The 18082-nt window shown below is 32.9% G+C and overlaps 1 protein-coding gene across 1 annotated transcript in view; it reads right to left on the reverse strand.

Moving 5' to 3' along the window:
- ADAMTS6 (ADAM metallopeptidase with thrombospondin type 1 motif 6) overlaps window positions 1-18082 on the reverse strand; it is a 287287-nt gene that overhangs the window by 162196 nt on the left and 107009 nt on the right. Inside the window, exons 7-8 of the mRNA XM_038530727.1 lie at window positions 15176-15219; window positions 10759-10864 (exon numbers count right to left, since the gene is read on the reverse strand). Coding sequence (XP_038386655.1) covers window positions 10759-10864; window positions 15176-15219 — 150 coding nt within the window. The remainder of the gene's footprint in view (window positions 1-10758; window positions 10865-15175; window positions 15220-18082) is intronic.

Raw genomic sequence — 18082 nt, forward strand, 5'->3', positions numbered from 1 at the left:
CAAATAAACGGGAATCAAAACAAACCACCACAGAAAACTATCAGTTCACAAAGACAGCAAGAAAGAAAGAAATTATATTAAGAGTCAGCAAACAATAAGATAGCATTACTAAGTCCTTACATAACAATAATTACTTTAAATGTAAATGGATTAATTTTTCTAATAAAAAAACCTGGAGTGGCTAAAGAGATTAAAAAAAAATAAGGGATGCCTGGGTGACTCAGCAGTGGAGTATCTGCCTTTGGCTTAGAGCATGTTCCTGGGGTCCTGGGATTGGGCTCTCTGCATGGAGCCTGCTTCTCCCTTTGCCTGTGTCTCTGCCTCTCACCCTCTGTGTCTCTCATGAATAAATAAATAAATTCCTTAAAAGAAATTAGATTGAACTATTCACTGCCTATAGGAGACTCATCTCAGCTTTAAGTAAACAAAATAGGTGCAAAGTGAACAGATGGAAAAGATATTCCTACAAATGTAAACCAAAAGAGAATAGAGATAGCTAAGTTTATACCAGACAAAACAGACTTTAACTCAAAAGCTGTAACAGGAGACAAAGCAGGTTATATATAATAATGAGGTCAATTTATAAAAAAGATATAAAAATTATAAATATGTACACACCCAAAATTGGATTCCCTAAATATGTAAAACAAATACAAACAGAACTAAGACAAGAAATAAACAACAATATAATAATTGTTAGGATTCTAAAATCCCACTTTCAACAATACATCACTCAGATAGAAAATGAAGAAATATCTGACTCGAGCTACACTTTAGGCAGTATACAGATCTTTCCATCCAACATTAGCAGGATACATATTTTTCTCAAGCACCTACATAACATTAACCAGGAAAAATCACACAATAGGTCATAACATAAGTGATAACAAACTTGAATTTATAATAGAATATTATATTATGGAAACAGCCCAAGTGTCCACTGATAGATGAATGGATAAAGAAGATGTGATATATAAATAATATCCTATTATTTACCCATAAAAAAGAATGAAATCTTTCCATTTGCAACAACATGAATGAAGCTAGAGTGTAATGCTAAGTAGGTCAGAGAAAGACAAATATCACATGATTTCACTCATGTGAAATTTAAAAAACAAAATGAACAAGCAAAGGAAAAAAAGAGAGAGAGAGACAAACCAAGAAACAGACTCTTAACTATAGAGAACAACTGATGGTTATCAAAGGGGAGGCTGGTGGGATAATGGGTGAAATAGGTGGTGGGGATTAAAGAGCATACCTATCATGATGAGCATGGAGTAATGTATAGAATTGCTGAATCACTATATTGTACACCTGAAACTAATAAAACACTGTATGTTAACTATACTGGAATTAAAATAAAAAACTTAATAAAAAATAATAACATATATAGTACATGTGCATACATCCATTAACAAAAATAAACACAATGAAATAGAACAATTTCAATTTCAGTTATGATGGGATTGGTGGGTGTTGATATTTTTTACTTCTATAGTTGGCACAATGATAAACATGTGCTAAAATGAGTATGGATTATATATATTTATAATAACTGTATCCCCTAAATTTTTTTTTTACATATTGAAATCCTTTCAAGACCCTTATGACCACAGTACTATGATACTAAGAATCAACAGGAAAAGGGCACCTGGGTGGCTCAGCTCGTTAAGCATCTGCCTTGGGCTCAGGTCATAATCCAGAGGTCCTGGGATCAAGCCCTGCATTGGGCTCCCTGCAGAGTGGGGAGCCTGCTTCTCCCTCTCCCTCTGCCACTCTCACTCTTTCTCTGTGTCTCAAATAAATAAATAAAATCTTTTTAAAAATCAACAGAAAAATTCACAAAAACATGGAAATTAAATAACACACTGCTGAACAATCAATGGGTCAAAGAAGAAATCAATAGTCTAATAAAAAACTACTTTGAGACAAATGTTAATGGAAAAACAACATACCAAAACTTATGATAGTAGCAAAAGCAATTCTAAAAGGGAAGAGTATAGTGATAAATGCTTTTATCACAGGAAGAGTATAGTGATAAATGCTTTTATCACAAAGAAAATAAAGATCTCAAGTCAACAACCTAATTCTGTGCCTCAAAGGAACTAGAAAAAAAAGAAAGAAAAAAATATGGCCAAATTTTATACTAAAAAATAACAAAGATCAGAGAAGAACTAAATGAGTAAGAGACTAGAAAAGCAATACAAAAGATCAATGAAATCATGAGGTGCTTATTTGAAAAGAAGCTAAACTGACAAAATTTAGACTAAAGTAAAAAACAAAAAACACTTAAAGGTAACCAGAAATGAAAGAAAAGACATTACAATTGATATCATAGAAATACAAAAATCATAAGGGACAATTACAAACAATTATACATGAACAAATTAAATAAGATAGAAGAAAAGGGGGATCCCTGGGTGGCGCAGCGGTTTGGCGCCTGCCTTTGGCCCAGGGCGCGATCCTGGAGACCCGGGATCGAATCCCACGTCGGGCTCCCAGTGCATGGAGCCTGCTTCTCCCTCTGCCTGTGTCTCTGCCTCTCTCTCTCTCTCTGTGTGACTATCATAAATAAATAAAAATTAAAAAAAAAAAAGATAGAAGAAAAGGAAAAATTCTGAACAGACCTGTAAGGAGATTGATCAATAATTAAAAGCCTCCCAAAAAAGAAAAACCCAGGGACAGATAAATTCACTGGTGAATTTTACCAAACATTTAAAGAATTAATGCCAATCCTTCTTAAACGCTTCCAAAAAACTGAAAAGGAACAAATACTCCCAAAGTCTTTTACAAGGAACCAGCATTACCCTGATAGCAAAGCCAGAGTATATTCAAGAGAAGAAAACTATAGGGCAATGTCTCTGATGAATATAGATGCAAAATTTTTCAACAAAATAATTGAAAATCAAGCTTAACAATACATTAAAATGATTGCATACCAAGATCACAAAGGATTAAGCCCTGAGATGCAAGGATAGCTCAAGACATGCAAATCAGTGCAAATCAGTGTGATACATCACATTAATAGAATGAAAAATAAAAATCATATGAAAATCTCAGTAGATAAAGAAAAAGCATTTAACAAAACTCAACATTCTTTCATTATAAAAACTCTCAACAATGTGGGTGTATAGAAGGAACAAACCCTGACATCATAAAAGCCATTTTATGTGGGACTGCCCCACAGCTACATTATTATCAATGGTGAAATTTTAAGCTTTCCCTCTAAGATCAGGAACAAGACAAGAGTATCTTCTATACTCCCATCTCTCCTATTCAAGCATACCAATCAGACAGCAAAAATAAATAAAAGCCATCCAATCAGAAAGGAAGAAGTAAAATTATCACTGCTCATAGATGACATGATCTTGTATATAGAAAATTCAAAAGACTCCATCAAAAAATTGTTAGAACTAAATTCAGTAAAGTGCAGACCAGAAAAGTCAACATGCAAAAATCAGTTGTGTTTCTATACACTAGAACAATGAACAATCTGAAACAATGAAGAAAACTCTACCATATACAGTAGCATCAAAAACTATGAAATCATTAGAAATAAATTTAATCAGGGGCACCTGGCTGGCTGAGTCAGTAGAGTGTGCAACTCTTGGCCTTGGGGTCATGAGTTTGAGCCCTACATTTGCTGTACAGCTAACTTAAAAAAAGATTAATTCAATTAAAAAAATTTTAAATAAATAAATTCATTTTTTCTTTTTTAAATTTAAATTAAATTAGCCTACATATAGCAGGCTAATTACTAATTTCAGATGTAGTATTCAATAATTCATCAGTTGCGTATAACACCCAGTGCTCATTCCATCACATGCCCTCCTTAACGCCCATCACCCAATCATCCCGTCCTTCCATCCACTTCCCCTCCAGCAACTTTCCTATAATTAAGAGAAATACATTTAATAAAAGAGGTAAAAGACCTATTGTATACTGAAGACAATAAGAAATTGATAAAAGAAATTGAAGAAGACAAAAATAAATTTGAAGATACCACTTGTTAATGGATAGGAAGAGTTAATATTGTTAAAATGTTCAAACTACCCAAAACCACCTATAGGTTTAATACTATTCCTATCAAAATTCCAATAAAATTTTTCACAGGAATCCTAAAATTTGTATGAAATGTTTCAAGACCCAAAGATTATCAAAGCAATCTTGAAAAAGAACGCAGCTGGTGGCATCACAAAACTCGTGGCAAGGGAACAGAATAGGAAGCCCAGAAACACACACACACACACACACACGCACACACACACACACACAGAGTCAACTAACATTTAAAAGAGTGCCAAGAATATCCAAAGGGGAAAAGATAGTCTCTTGAATTAATGGTGATGGGAAAACTGGACTGCAAAAAAATAAATGAAATTGGACCTCTATTTTATACAACTCATAAGAACTAATTAAAAATGAATTAAAAATTTAAGCATAAGATCAGAAACTATAAAATTCCTGGAAGAAAATAGTTCTCAGCATCACCAATAATCTGGAAAATGCAAATCAAAAGCACAATGAGATATCATGTCATACTTGTCAATATGGCTAATATAAAAAGACAATAGATTACAAATGCCAGCAAGAATGAGGGGAAAAGGGAACCCTTATTGGGAATGTATATTGGTACAGTCACTATGGAAAACAGTATGGAGTTTCCTCAAAAAATAACAGTAGAACTATCATATGATCCAGAAATCCCACTTCTGGGTACACAGCCAAAGCAAATGAAATATCTATCTCAAGTAGATATCTGCACCCCCCATGGTCATTGGAGAATTATTCACAATAGCCACAATTTAGAAATAACATAAGTGTCCATCAACAGATAAAGGGATAAAGAAAATGTGATATGCAAATACACACACACACACACACACACACACACACACACACTTGAATATTGTTTGGTCATAAAAAGGAAGAAAATCCTGCCATTTGTTTCAACGAGGATGAACTTTGTGGGCATTACAGGTGAAATAAGTAAAGACAAATGGGCATTACAAGTGAAATAAGTCAAAGACAAACACTGTGATTTTGCTTATGTGTGCAATCTAAAAAAGCTCAACTCCTAGAAAAAGTGAGTAGACCACTGGTTATCAGGGACTAGGGTGTGAAGGAAATGGGGAGATATTCAAAGTGTACAAACTTCCAGTTATATAATAAGTTCTGAAGTTCTCATGTATTGTGACTATAGTTAACAATATTGTATTGTATACTTGGAAGTTGCTAAGAGAGTGAATCTTGAATGTTCTCACCACACACACAAAAAAAGGTAATTATATGATGTGATGGATGTGTTAACTAACCTTATCATGGTAATCATTTCGCAATATATACGTATATCAAATCATCACGTTGTACACCTTAAACTTATACAATGTTATATGTCAATTATATCTCAATAAAGCTGGAAAAAAAGAAAAAAGGAGAAAACACAAATTACAAATATCAAGAATGAATAGTGGAAAATCATTATTTATATGACAGACATTAAAAAGACAATAAGAGAATATCATGATCATAAATTTGACAATTTAGTTGAAATAGTATGAATACACTGAAAGACATAAATAACAAAAAACCTCAAAAGATTTAGACAACATGCTATCCTATATTTAATTTAAAAACTAAATTATTAATCAATGATTTTCCCATAAAGAAAGTTCCAGGCTCAGATGGCTTCATTGGTGAATTCTATCAAACATTTAAAGAAGAAATACCATCAACCTTATGTATATCAACTCTTCCAGAAAACAGAAGAGTTCCTAATTCAATTTATATGACAATATTCTGATACCAAAAGTCAAGAAATACATTAGGGGTGGTTGGGTGGCTCAGTCAGTTGAGCATGTGATTCTTGATTTTGGCTCAGGTTATGATCTCAGGGTTGTGAGATCAAGCCCTGCATGAGGGCCGCACTGGGCATGGAGCCTGATTTAGACTCTCTCTCTCTCTCTCTCTCTGCCCTCTCCCTCCCTCATGCTTTCCTTCACTCTCCAAAAAAATAAAGATTAAAAAAAAGAGAGACATTAAAAGAAAACTACAACATTTTTTAAAAACAGACTGTGCTAAAATAACTAGATATCGGTGGCAAAAACCTCAACATTTACCCCACACTATACAAAAAAAATTAACTCAAAATGGATCATAGATCTTAATATAAAATCTAAAAATATAAAAATTCTAGACAAAAATGTAGAAGAAAATTTTCACAATTTTGAAGTTGGCAAAGACATTTTAGGACACACACACACACACACACACACAAAAACAACCCCACAAACCATACAAGAAAAATTTTCAATTACATTTCATCAAAATTAAAATTTTTTTTTTTTTTTTTTTACAAAACACCACTAAAATGAATGGCAAACAACAGACTTGGAGAAAATATTCACATTATGTATATACGACAAAGACTTTTTATACCCAGATTACACTGAGAACTTTTGCAACTAATAAGAAAAAATACCTCAGTTTTTTTTTTAATGAGAAAAGATTTTGAATAGACATTCAAAGAAGACAATGAATGACAAGCATATGAAAAGATGCTCATCATTATTCATCACAACATAGATGATTAACTAATTAAAATTAAAATGAGACGCCACTAAAATGTATAATAATGGCGAAAATAGAAAAGACACAAACAATTGTTGGCAAGGATCTTGAAGTAATCAGAATTCTCATAGATTGCTAGTGGGGAATGCAAAATGGTATATAGCAACTTAGAAAAATAGTTCATTTTAAAGTGAACTTAACACATAACATACTACCAACAGTACCACCCAAGAGAAATGAAAAATATGTCCAAATAAATATTTGTACATGGATGGATGTTCATAGCAGTTCTAGTCATCATAATAGCCCCAAACTAGTGCTACTGCTATTAATAAGAAATACTATTCAGGAAAAAACAAAACAACAAAAAAACTACTGACGCACATAACAACATGGGTGAATCTCAAAAGCATTGTGTTAAGGGAAAGAAACTATAGACACAAAGAGCCTCCTCTCTATAAGTCCACTTAAAGGGAACTATAGAAAAGATAAGTCTAACCTACAGTGATAGAAAATAGATCTTTAGCAGCTGTCTGGGCCCAGGGGAAAAATGGTGAACAGAGTGGAGATCGACTATGAAAGGGAACAAGGGGATTTCTTCTGGTAATGAAAATGTTGGTATCTTGAATGTGATGGTGGTTAAACGGTTATATACATTTGCCATAATTCATTGAACTACACACAAAATGTATGCATCCTTATTGTATGTAAATTATACTTAAATGATATTTTTAAACATACTCATGGGAAAGTAAACTTTTCCAGAACATAGAATACTTATAAGACTAACAATATTTTGATACCAAAACTAGACTAGGTATTAAAGTCCCAAATACAGTCTTAAATATTAGTTCCAAATACTAAAATTCTCTTATGTATTCATTATTAGTTTTCTATTATGAAAGTACAACAGCCCTGATCAAGCATTTAGAGACACCTAGGTATTTGCAGCAGGAGAAAGGAAGTTCAGATTGAAGAAAATAATAACAAGAGCTTCCTAACAATTTACAATTTTATCCTCAAGCCTGCTACATATTATCTCCTTAAAAAAAAATAATCTCCTAACCAACCTTCTGTATCCCTATTGGTAAGACCAAACAGAGATACTGATTTCCAAAAGCAAGACCAAGCTACACCAGCAGCTTTCATTAAAACATTTAACATTTCCATAAATTTTGTCAAAATCAGAGTTATAGTTTACTAAATCATGATTAATTGTTAAATGAGCTGAGTCAAATAAAAGATTTATTTAGGACCTATTCTTTTTTGTGAAGAAATATCAGACATAGAGACAGCAGCATAATGAACTCCCATCCATACACTTATCAGGATTATAAAATTCAAAATGTTGCTATTCTTCCCTTATCTTTCTCTTTTTATTTTTCCATTTTCTTTTAAAAGCCAGTCTCAAACATCCTGTCATTTCAGTCCTGCATACTTCAACATGCACCCCTAAAAATTATGAATATTTTTACAATTCTTAAGATTATTTATTTTTGTACAGTATGGAAACATTAGATAGTTTTCTCAAAATACAAGAAGTCTGGTTGAATTCTTGCCACCCTTTCTCAACATCCTACTTTTCCATTGCTGAAACCTATAGCAATTACATAAGTAATTTAAAATACTTTCAATGAGCATTCTTTTCTATAATGTTTCATTACTTGTCTTTGGCTTATAGCTACATTAAAGCCAGACGTGCTATTTAAATACATCATAAATCCTCAATCTTTTATTTTACATGAAAGTTAATTTCTTGTTTGCACAAAGGCACAGGGAGAAATAAAAGTGGTCGCTAATTTGATCCCCATAGGGGTTACGGGAGAAAAAAAAAGGGCGCTAAAGCCTAGCAAAAGAAAAAAGGAAAAAGTTATCCTAATAGCTGTTCAAAATAGATAGTATACCAGTATAATGAGGGGGCAAAACCATATTCTACACACTGTAAAGAATACTAGAAAATCTTCCAACAGTCTAGTGATTTAATGGGGGCACGTCTCAGAAACTCAAATATTCTTCACTGTGATAAATCTGCAGATATCATCACATCACTTAACATCCATCCTACTAAATGATACAAGTTATAAAACCGCAATACACTTTAACTGAAAGCTATACTTGATATATTTACCAGGGCTGTTGCTTTGTCCTAGGAAGAATAGGGAACACTGTATTTTAGAGATGCCATGAGTTGTGCCAGAGTTGACTTGCTAAGTTTCTTAAAGCTAAGCCCTAAGATCTTAAAAACAAAGGATCTTCATCCATGAAATAGATTTTCCCTAACTGAGCAAATAAGAATTCAATATATTGAAAAAGATAAGTTAAACCTACCCTGACTTGTTGTCTGGGGAAAAGGGAATGGAGGATACTAACATATTAATCGATTGGACATGGAAAGATAGCTGATTTTTAGTTTGTCAAATAACATTTCTGAATGGAAGCACTTCTTCTGGCTCTCATTATAAAGCATTTTGTAGCTTCCCCCCCACTTCATTTTTAGTAGCTACATTATCAAACAAGAATTAGCTGTGAAATAAAATTACTCCAAAGCACATAAATCTTAAAAGGTATATACATATTTTACTTCTCTTTCACAATCGCCCATATAAGGCACAAGCCATTCATCTTAGGAGGAATTAAAAGGAATTACCCAAGAGGCCAACAACAATAAAAAATAATCTGGGAAGCCTGAGAGTAAGTCAGTTAGAATCTTCATCTCAATAAAAGATACAGGGAGATAAACCCTCCCCTCAGGTATGTAAGTCCATATAAGAATAAGGCTTATAATGCATATGTTGACATTGACTAACTTGTGAGTCCATGAGGTAATGGTGCTCTCACACACACATTATTCATCTGCTGTATGTTACTTGTCCTAACCTTTCAATTTAATTGAATCTAACAGAACCTATTAAATTCAGTGTGGTTGCATAAGATTATGACAGTCATTAATGAGCCAGGTTTTTAAGTGCATAGAAGATAAACTGACTGGTTAAGAGGGCTCTGCTCTTGTTCTCTTGCTGTTTTCTGCAATGAAAACTAGAATACCAAAATTTTTAGGCCTTCTTGAAAAGTGCAGTACTGACTTTCCCTCATGTATGAATCAAGTTAGGTTTAAACTTGTAGGTTACTTGCCTTTATACATAAATCAACACTAATGTGGTAAAATTTAAGTTGCAATCTTCAAAATAATGCAACAGACTGACTCCATTTCAATCTCCACTTTGGAAAAAAACAAAAACAAAAACAAAAAAAACAAGCTGACCTACAGATTTATCTCAGGAATGACCAATGAGGCAAGTGTATAACAAACATTCATTTTTATTTGTTCTTTTTTCCCCATCTATTTCTCTACCAAAAAGCAGACTGTAAAACTTAAATCATACAAATGTCAGGAGTTCCTGCAAATAGGCTGCTTGTTTTAGTTTAAAATGTTTGACTACACTTTGAAAGTTTTCAAATTTCTCTCCTTCCACATGAGCAGGCCTTTACATTTACTGCTGCCTGTTGCTTGAAAGTAAGAAAGTAAGGATTTTACTGCTATGTGTGTGTATGTGCAGGGATAGCCATAGGATAGTTTTTGGCACTGATTTATTTAAAGCAAATAGTAAAAACTTCAGATCCTTCTAAAAAGTGATGAGAATGATATCTGCTATTCTTTGTAACATAATTTTTTATTTTTTTTAAATTTCAATGACATATTACACCTGAAAACACAAGTTACATAGCACTGATTGCACAAACTTTATGTCTGGAAAAGGTATGCTCACAGCTATATGAAGAGTGAAAACTCAAAGTAGATTTTATGGTAGTAGTGTCAATGATGATTTTTAAATTTATAGGTAATGTCACTTGAGGAAAAGAAAGATCATTTAAACAATGTAACTTAGAGGAGCTGGGTGATGAGCAGACCATGCTAAAGGTAAATTATTTCAATTTTGTATAACAAAACTTCAGTGTGGTGCATTCACCACTCTAAAAATATGGGTCATTGAATCAGAAAGATTATTTAACAAGTCTCCAGTTCTTAAGATGATTTATCCCAATACCCCCAAATGATAACATTCTCTACTGAAATCAGACAAAAAGGCAGTAAAATATGTTTGAGCACAGGCGTTCCACACAGTAGTTATGAGTTGCTCAAAAGAGTGGAGTTCTAAAATTTATTTTGATTTTCTTAAACTCACTCACTTGTGACCAATCTCATGTGCAATGGTAAAAGCTGAACCCAGGCCAATGTCTTCATTAATGCTGCAGCTCCTTTCAGGCTCACACATTCCAGCCACAGAGGCCAAGCCTGAATAAACAGAAGGAGACACAAAGGGTCAAGCCAAGGTGTTTCAGTCTTAAAAAGCCCATACTTATAAATGCCTGGATTCTTTTTAATAACCTCCATGCACAGAAGGAGCAGTTGGCAAAAGGTTAACTTTCTAGTCATTTGCAAAATCACTGGGGGGAGTTTCACTTTGCCGGCTAGACATTAATATTTTTTGAACTGCAGTCAGTGCTGGAAAATGTCTAGACTAGGGGTTAGATTTATAAATTTTACTTCTGGTAACTTGGGACCACCTAGTAACTTGAGCCAGAAGAGGGAATTCAAGAAAGCATTTCTATTTTAACATTCTTCAGGCTGTAGAAAGCAAAATATATCCACATTATTTTTCTAAAGAGATCTGTTTAAGTTTAGTGGGTTCATAAAAATATACAAGCAACTTTTTAGTTACCAAAAAAAGGGAATCCCAAATGGTTTTTTTAATGACATTTTTTATAAGAGCAAAAATGAATGATTCAAAAGAGAAAAAGGAGAACTGTTAAAAATAGGTTTTGCATTTTTTTAATCTTCTGAAATTAGTCCTAATAGTAATACAACAATTTCTTTAGGTATTTTAATAGAAAGAAAGACATTTGCAGATTCAGTGGTTATCCCCACCCCCATCCCTCTTCAATACATCAGTTTTACTAATAAAGCAAAAGCTACAGTGTTAATTCACTGATTCTAGTGAAATGTTATGTTCTCAAGGTATTCCTCCCTTGGGAATGTTAGCTTGTAAAAGCTTTCATATTTACTTCCAAATGAATATCACGCCCTGTGAATTAGTACATAACTTTAAAAGAGTACTTAGAAAAATGAATTTTTGTGTGAAAAATGTCATGTATAACTTATAAGGGAACAGATGCCAAATCATACTTAACACATATAGGAACGAACGTTATTTAAAAGAAATTGAAGGAAAAGTAGGAAAAACATTTTATATGTTAGTAGTCTACTATCATTACCCTAGTAATAATTATCTAACCACAAAAAGTGATCTGAAGCCAATTCAATGAATATTTATTGACTGCAATAAGCAATGTTCCATGCTAGGTACAATTTCCCAGTTACACTAATTTGAAACAGTAAAAGCTATTCAATTAATATTTTGACTGACAAAAAAGCTCTAGAAATTGTTTTTCTGTACCTTCAAATATAAAATATTAACATAATAGCCACACTGGAACAGAGTTGAGGTCAATACTAGATTTGCTAATAGATTGTTTGCTTTTCCTACTGTTTTATGTGGAAGGAGCAGAAGCTGGGGAAGGGGTTGATTTCTGTCTCTCTGAGTTATTATAAATACTAGTGTTATTCTTATAGTTCCCTTCCATCTACTTAGAAGTCTTGGGACTTGAAGAAGAGGAAGTATAAAGAGGGACTAGTTGGGGCAAGGTGACTTAACTTTTTTGGTTAATCAAAAGTATTTAATAAATGTTAGTTCCAAATTCTACTGAGAGAAAAAGAGACAGGGAGAGAAAGAGAGATAGGGAGTGAAAGAATACCAAAAAAGTTTGCAGTAGATTATCCAGCTAATCTATTGAGTTCAGTATCATCCATGATAAGGGAAGAACAAAGCTACACTGTTTGAATACTGTTTCTGTTTTGAGCTTTATGAAATTTGGTTTAAAAACAATTACCAAGAAAAATTATTGTTAAATTAACATTTCTCATATTTCCTGAAATGTATTATTACATAGGTTAATTTTTGTGTGTTGTTATTGTGACTGCTTGCTGCATACCATGTAGCAGTATTTTTAACTGAGAATTCTCAATGACTCCCCAAGGTATATTTGCAAACATAGATTTACCTTTATATCTGATATAAAATTAACTTAGTTGTTCTACTAAAAGGACAACTTCAGAAAGAAAATATTTGGGAAATTACTATTAGTTAAAAATACAGAACTAAATCTTAACTGAAATAAAATAGTTTAGATGCTAATCTATTTTCACAACCTCTACAACTTTGTGTACACCAATAAAATTTAGGCTGTCAAAGTTCTTACGTGTGATTGTGTTAATAGGGGTTTGATTACTATTTGGGTCAGTTAGATTTCCTCAGTTTGATTGCCACAGTTTGCACCCTCAAATCTACTTAGCCTTGTTACAGTTGGTCATCAAAGGTACTAAGCAAGAGAATATGCAAGTGTTAGCATAAAAACCAACATGAAAGTTGCCGAAATGACCACCCAAAAGGAAAAAACCTGACTGATTCTGTACTGATAATATATTTTTCACATATGAAACTCAACACATGTATATATATGCAGTCATTCATTTTTCACCATGAGATAGTATAAAAGATAATTTATAATGGTTTATAACTTGAAAAATAATTTATGTTGAGCTTAAAAATGCACTGACATGTACTAATGTATTGATTTTGGAAATTAATAAGCTATAAAAATTGGAATACATAGAAAAAAGAGATATTGGGTAGAAGAATCTACTTTGGCAAAAATAACAATGTAAGTACAGGCAATGTTGTTACTAATGTCCTAATGAAGAACATACCACAGTGTAAACAAGCTACCTTCAAAATGCAACAGCATGTGTATAGATATATATGTATGCATTTCCACCATATATACATATACACTAGAAAAATACAATCTCTATCTCATACCTCCTTTGAATCTTAGTGTCTATTGTATCTAAACTTGATCAAGCATTTAGTAATTGCTTACAGAATTTGAACAATAATAGAGAGGTTAAGTTAAACAGCAAAATCTCTACAATAAATAATATCAGTGCATTTTTATAGTACTTCTTTATTAAGCATCATTGTATTTTTTTCTTTAAGTGCTTTTTACAATATCCCTATCACACAAGGGCAGCTATTGCTCCTACCTACATAGATAAGAATTGAGGAACAAAGACCTAAATAAAAAGGAAAAGGTAATGCACTGAAACTGTCAAAGCCAGTTGTTAGTTTACAGTTTCCACTTTAGGGTCCTTTCCAATGGATTATGATGCTCTTGTAAAAACCTTAATCTTTTCATGTGAGATCTCTCAGCAAAGAGAGCTTTTTCTATGCTTTTTAACTAGCAAACTTCGCTACCCTAAATACTCATCATTGGCTAATTGGGATTTCTTATTCAGCCTTAAGGAAAATGGGATAGGAGAAGACTGCAAAAGGAGGGAAAAAAAATAAATTTTAATCTCTGAAGAGAGAACTTTCTGAATTCTCCAGGAAAGTGAGTGACAACTTTTCTCCCACCTGTTCTTAAATCTGATCTTCCCCAAATTCTTATGAAGGGCATAGGAATAGATTTCATAATTGTTGCTTTACAGACAAGAAAATTGAGACTTGTCACAGAGAAACTAGAATATTCACCTTCACCTGCTTAAACTTTTCTATCTGTAAAAAAGTCTCTATGACATAAAAAAAATTATCAAGAAAAAAACTCCTGTTCTTAAAAATAACTCTAGTTGCTTAAAAATTTAGTTTACTTGAAAGCTATCATTTCCCCCATTTGTATTTTCAGTTAACTTTTAACCAGAATGAAGTTATGCTCTGTAATAAAATGTAATTTTTTAAATTCTAGAATACTACAGAAATGCCCTTAAAAAAAACAAATATTCAGGAAGACAAGAAAGATAATCCTGTCCTCTCTCTCTACTGCTGGCTGTAATATTTTACAACATTTTTTTTTTATTGGGATACCTGGGTGGCTCAGTGGTTGAACATCTACCTTCAGCTCAGGTCATGATCCCAGGTCCTGGGATCGAGTCCCATATCAGGCTCCCCAGGGAGCCTGCTTCTCCCTCTGCCTATGTCTCTGCCTCTTTCTCTGTGTCTCTCATGAATAAATAAATAAAATATTTTTAAAAAATTTTATTGTTGCTCAAGTACTGGAAATTTCCAATATCTTAATTTATAGGGCTATATTTGCTCCACAAAATTGCACCAAACAAAATACATTAAGAGCACAATGTCTCCCCTTTAAGTATTGCCCCAATTTTCCCCCCTTTCCTTTCCTAGTTGATGAAGATGCTGCATGCTTTCATTTGCTTCTCAAATTCCTTAGTATTTTTGGAAAATACATTACAGACTGGTAACTTATGATTCATCATGATTGTTTAAAGATTTAGAATCATCTTCTAAGGTGTTTTTAATCATCATTTTACTTATTTCCTAGTAAGTGACATACCCACATGGGTCAGGTTTAACAATTTATAGGAGTGATTTCAGATGTGCCAGAAAGGAAAATGATCAAATAAATGATAAAGAATAAAGCCACTGGACCAAAAAAGACAATCTGAACTATCCTCCCTTTATAAAAAACTTACCCAATGTTCCACAGGGCTTATTTTTATAAGTGCAGATATCATATCTATAGAGGAGAAAAAAGAGAGATGAAATTTGTAATCTGATCAAATTTGTAAAATATTTTTGTATATTCATCACATTTCTTTCTTAGAGCTCTGGGTTGTCAGACCACAATCAGTGCAATTATGAGCAGCCAGCTGGAGTGTGGGCATTTTCAGCACTCTGGGGGACACACCGGCTGCACTACACTCACAGCCCCTGGCTGCAAGCCAATGGGACACCTGCCAGTAAGAAAGAAAGGTTAAAGTGAATTTCTGTAATTGCGAGTTCCATAAAACCATCTACCATACTGTTCTGAAGCTAGAATAGCTTGTCTGCAGATTGCTACTGCTTCTACAAAAAAGCAAATGAGTGGCTTTTTATTCCCAATCACTTTGAACCTGCTGGAATATTTTTTTATTATAGCCACAGATTGTGTTTTATACTTCTGATCTATAAGCAGTATCTGGAGTTCCTTCAACTCTAACACAGGTTCTTATTTTTAAAAAATATTAGCACAATACAGCAATGGGAATAAAATTGGTATCACATAGTTTTCCTACTTGTATATAAGAAATTTAACATAGTTAAAATACAAATATTTTTATGTGAATTTGCAAACAGCTAAACAAATAGCTCAAGAGAAGCTTACCTAATGTGGGCTGCACTTACTCTAATGCTATATTGCATTACAACTCAACACAAAAGATGAAGTTCATAAGTAATATTGCATATTTTAAAATATATTACAGTTAGAATGCTAAATCTATATTGATGTGAACACTTATTTTAAGCATTTTTAATAATATTCTTATAAACTAATCTTTAAAACCAAACATATTCAATTTCTAAAGTTAAAATAAAAAATAAACTTAAAAAGGCTGACCATTTTTATTTGCCTGTGTTTTATGCTAGAAATGAAAAGCTTTTCAGGTAAAATATAAAATTTTATAAACTACAGGAAAATCCAAGTTGTAAAAGTCTTTTTACTGTATATAAATAATGGTTAGTCCACATTACTAGGGGAAGGGATTAATAATTAATCCCATTCTTGTTCACCAGATCAAAATGTATTTTCAAAAAATAAATATCACATCCAGCATACCACTGTACTGTTGAACTCGTTAAAATCCCTGGAGATTCCCTTTGCTTATTTTTAGAGTTTCAAACCTTTCATCTTGTACACTTTATATTTGGGGAAAGGGATTTCTCCTCTTACATAGCTTTCTCTTCTGATCATTCATATATACTCATCTTCTTCTTGTCTTGAAATTGGTAAACCACGGAGTTGCAATAACTGGTACATTTTTGAGTGTAAGTGATAGAGACAGTACTTGGTATATTTACCAAAGCACCAGAAAGTATATTTTCAGTGTCACAATCAATTTATCTTGTGACCATACCTGTATAATGTCTATAATGTTATGTAGGCACAACCCATATCAGGAGTCTTCAAGAAAATGTAAATAGAGACTTTTCATGGGTAATTGCAGAAATAAATGTCTACACAGAATCTATATTCAAATCTTCAACTTTGATATATGCCCCTTCCTAAAACTGATCTGCCTATGAATACAAGCACCTGCAAGCCACCAATTTTCCTTTCCTCTCTTGCCCTTCACAATCAACCTGTTTCTACTTTACAAAAAAGAAACTAAACTTCTCACCCATCCCTAACATTGTTAGGGTACATTACTCCCTGGGTGTAAAAGTCTCCAGAATGTATGCAAAGAAATAATTCAAGAATGTGTTGATCCTGGGGTCAATCCTTTATGAACACAGCAGGAAAAATTAAAGAGGATGACGCTTATTTTGTCCTCGTAAGACTCTGTCTTTCTGCCAGTCTTTCTGACTGCTTACAAATCAATCTATATAGCTATCTCACAATTAGAATTCAGAAGTGAGATGATTTTCATAGAGTGCATTAACATGTTTATCTGATCTAAAAAATGAAGTCAGTTTTGTTATTGATCGGTAAGTCTGACATGGCTAAGTAGTTTGGCAATGAGAGCTGATTTAGCCCATTAGATTAAATGGTGAACATTTTTCATGATTCAGTGAAATAGATAACTCTAAAGTTCTGAGAAATGGATCTAAAACATACATACAATGTATTATATGTTTTCAACTACAGTGTCTGTAGCCACTTAAACTCATAATAAAAATTATTTTTGATAGCAACTTAAAATGTGCAAAATGGTGTGTTAATTTTCCAAACTATTTCAGAGGTAAATTAAGCAAAAGTTTTGAAGGTCACAGACAAATACAACTTATATTTCCATCTCATAGCCATCCTTTCTAATCTCCTCCCAATGCTCTCATTTTGCATAAACCTTTTATGCTGCACTCATGATGAATATCATTTAATTCTGTCATGACTACCCAAAATACCTACATAAAGTCTGAAGTCGTCAACAAATAATGCAAGCTAAAGCATCATAGACTACGATCATGTATTTGCATTCTCTTTAACTTTTCCCAACCCACTAAAATACCTGTAGAATTCTCTGTAAGATATTATATAGGAAAAAGACATGCTACTTCCTGTGGCTTTTGCATTCAATTCACACTGTATCCTTTTCTATTCTATATTCACCAAGAGTAATTATGATTTATGTGTTTCCTTTAGTGCCAAGTATTGAAAACCAACGTTTTCACTTTCATTCTTTCATACATGGATTTGCTAAGCACCTATTATGTGTCCATGTAAAGTGCCATATACTAGAATCTAAAGTTGGGTAAGTTAACTGTGGTCTATGTGGGAAAAGACACATAAGCAGATAACTTACAATATGATGTGGAAAGATGATGAAATAAAATAAGTGTAAAAGAAAGTCAAACTTACATATTTGATAGCTATTATAATGATGGCTTTTGCCATAATCAAG

This window comes from Canis lupus, chromosome 2, assembly GCF_011100685.1.
Source record: "Canis lupus familiaris isolate Mischka breed German Shepherd chromosome 2, alternate assembly UU_Cfam_GSD_1.0, whole genome shotgun sequence".
Classification (NCBI taxonomy): Eukaryota; Metazoa; Chordata; class Mammalia; order Carnivora; family Canidae; genus Canis; species Canis lupus.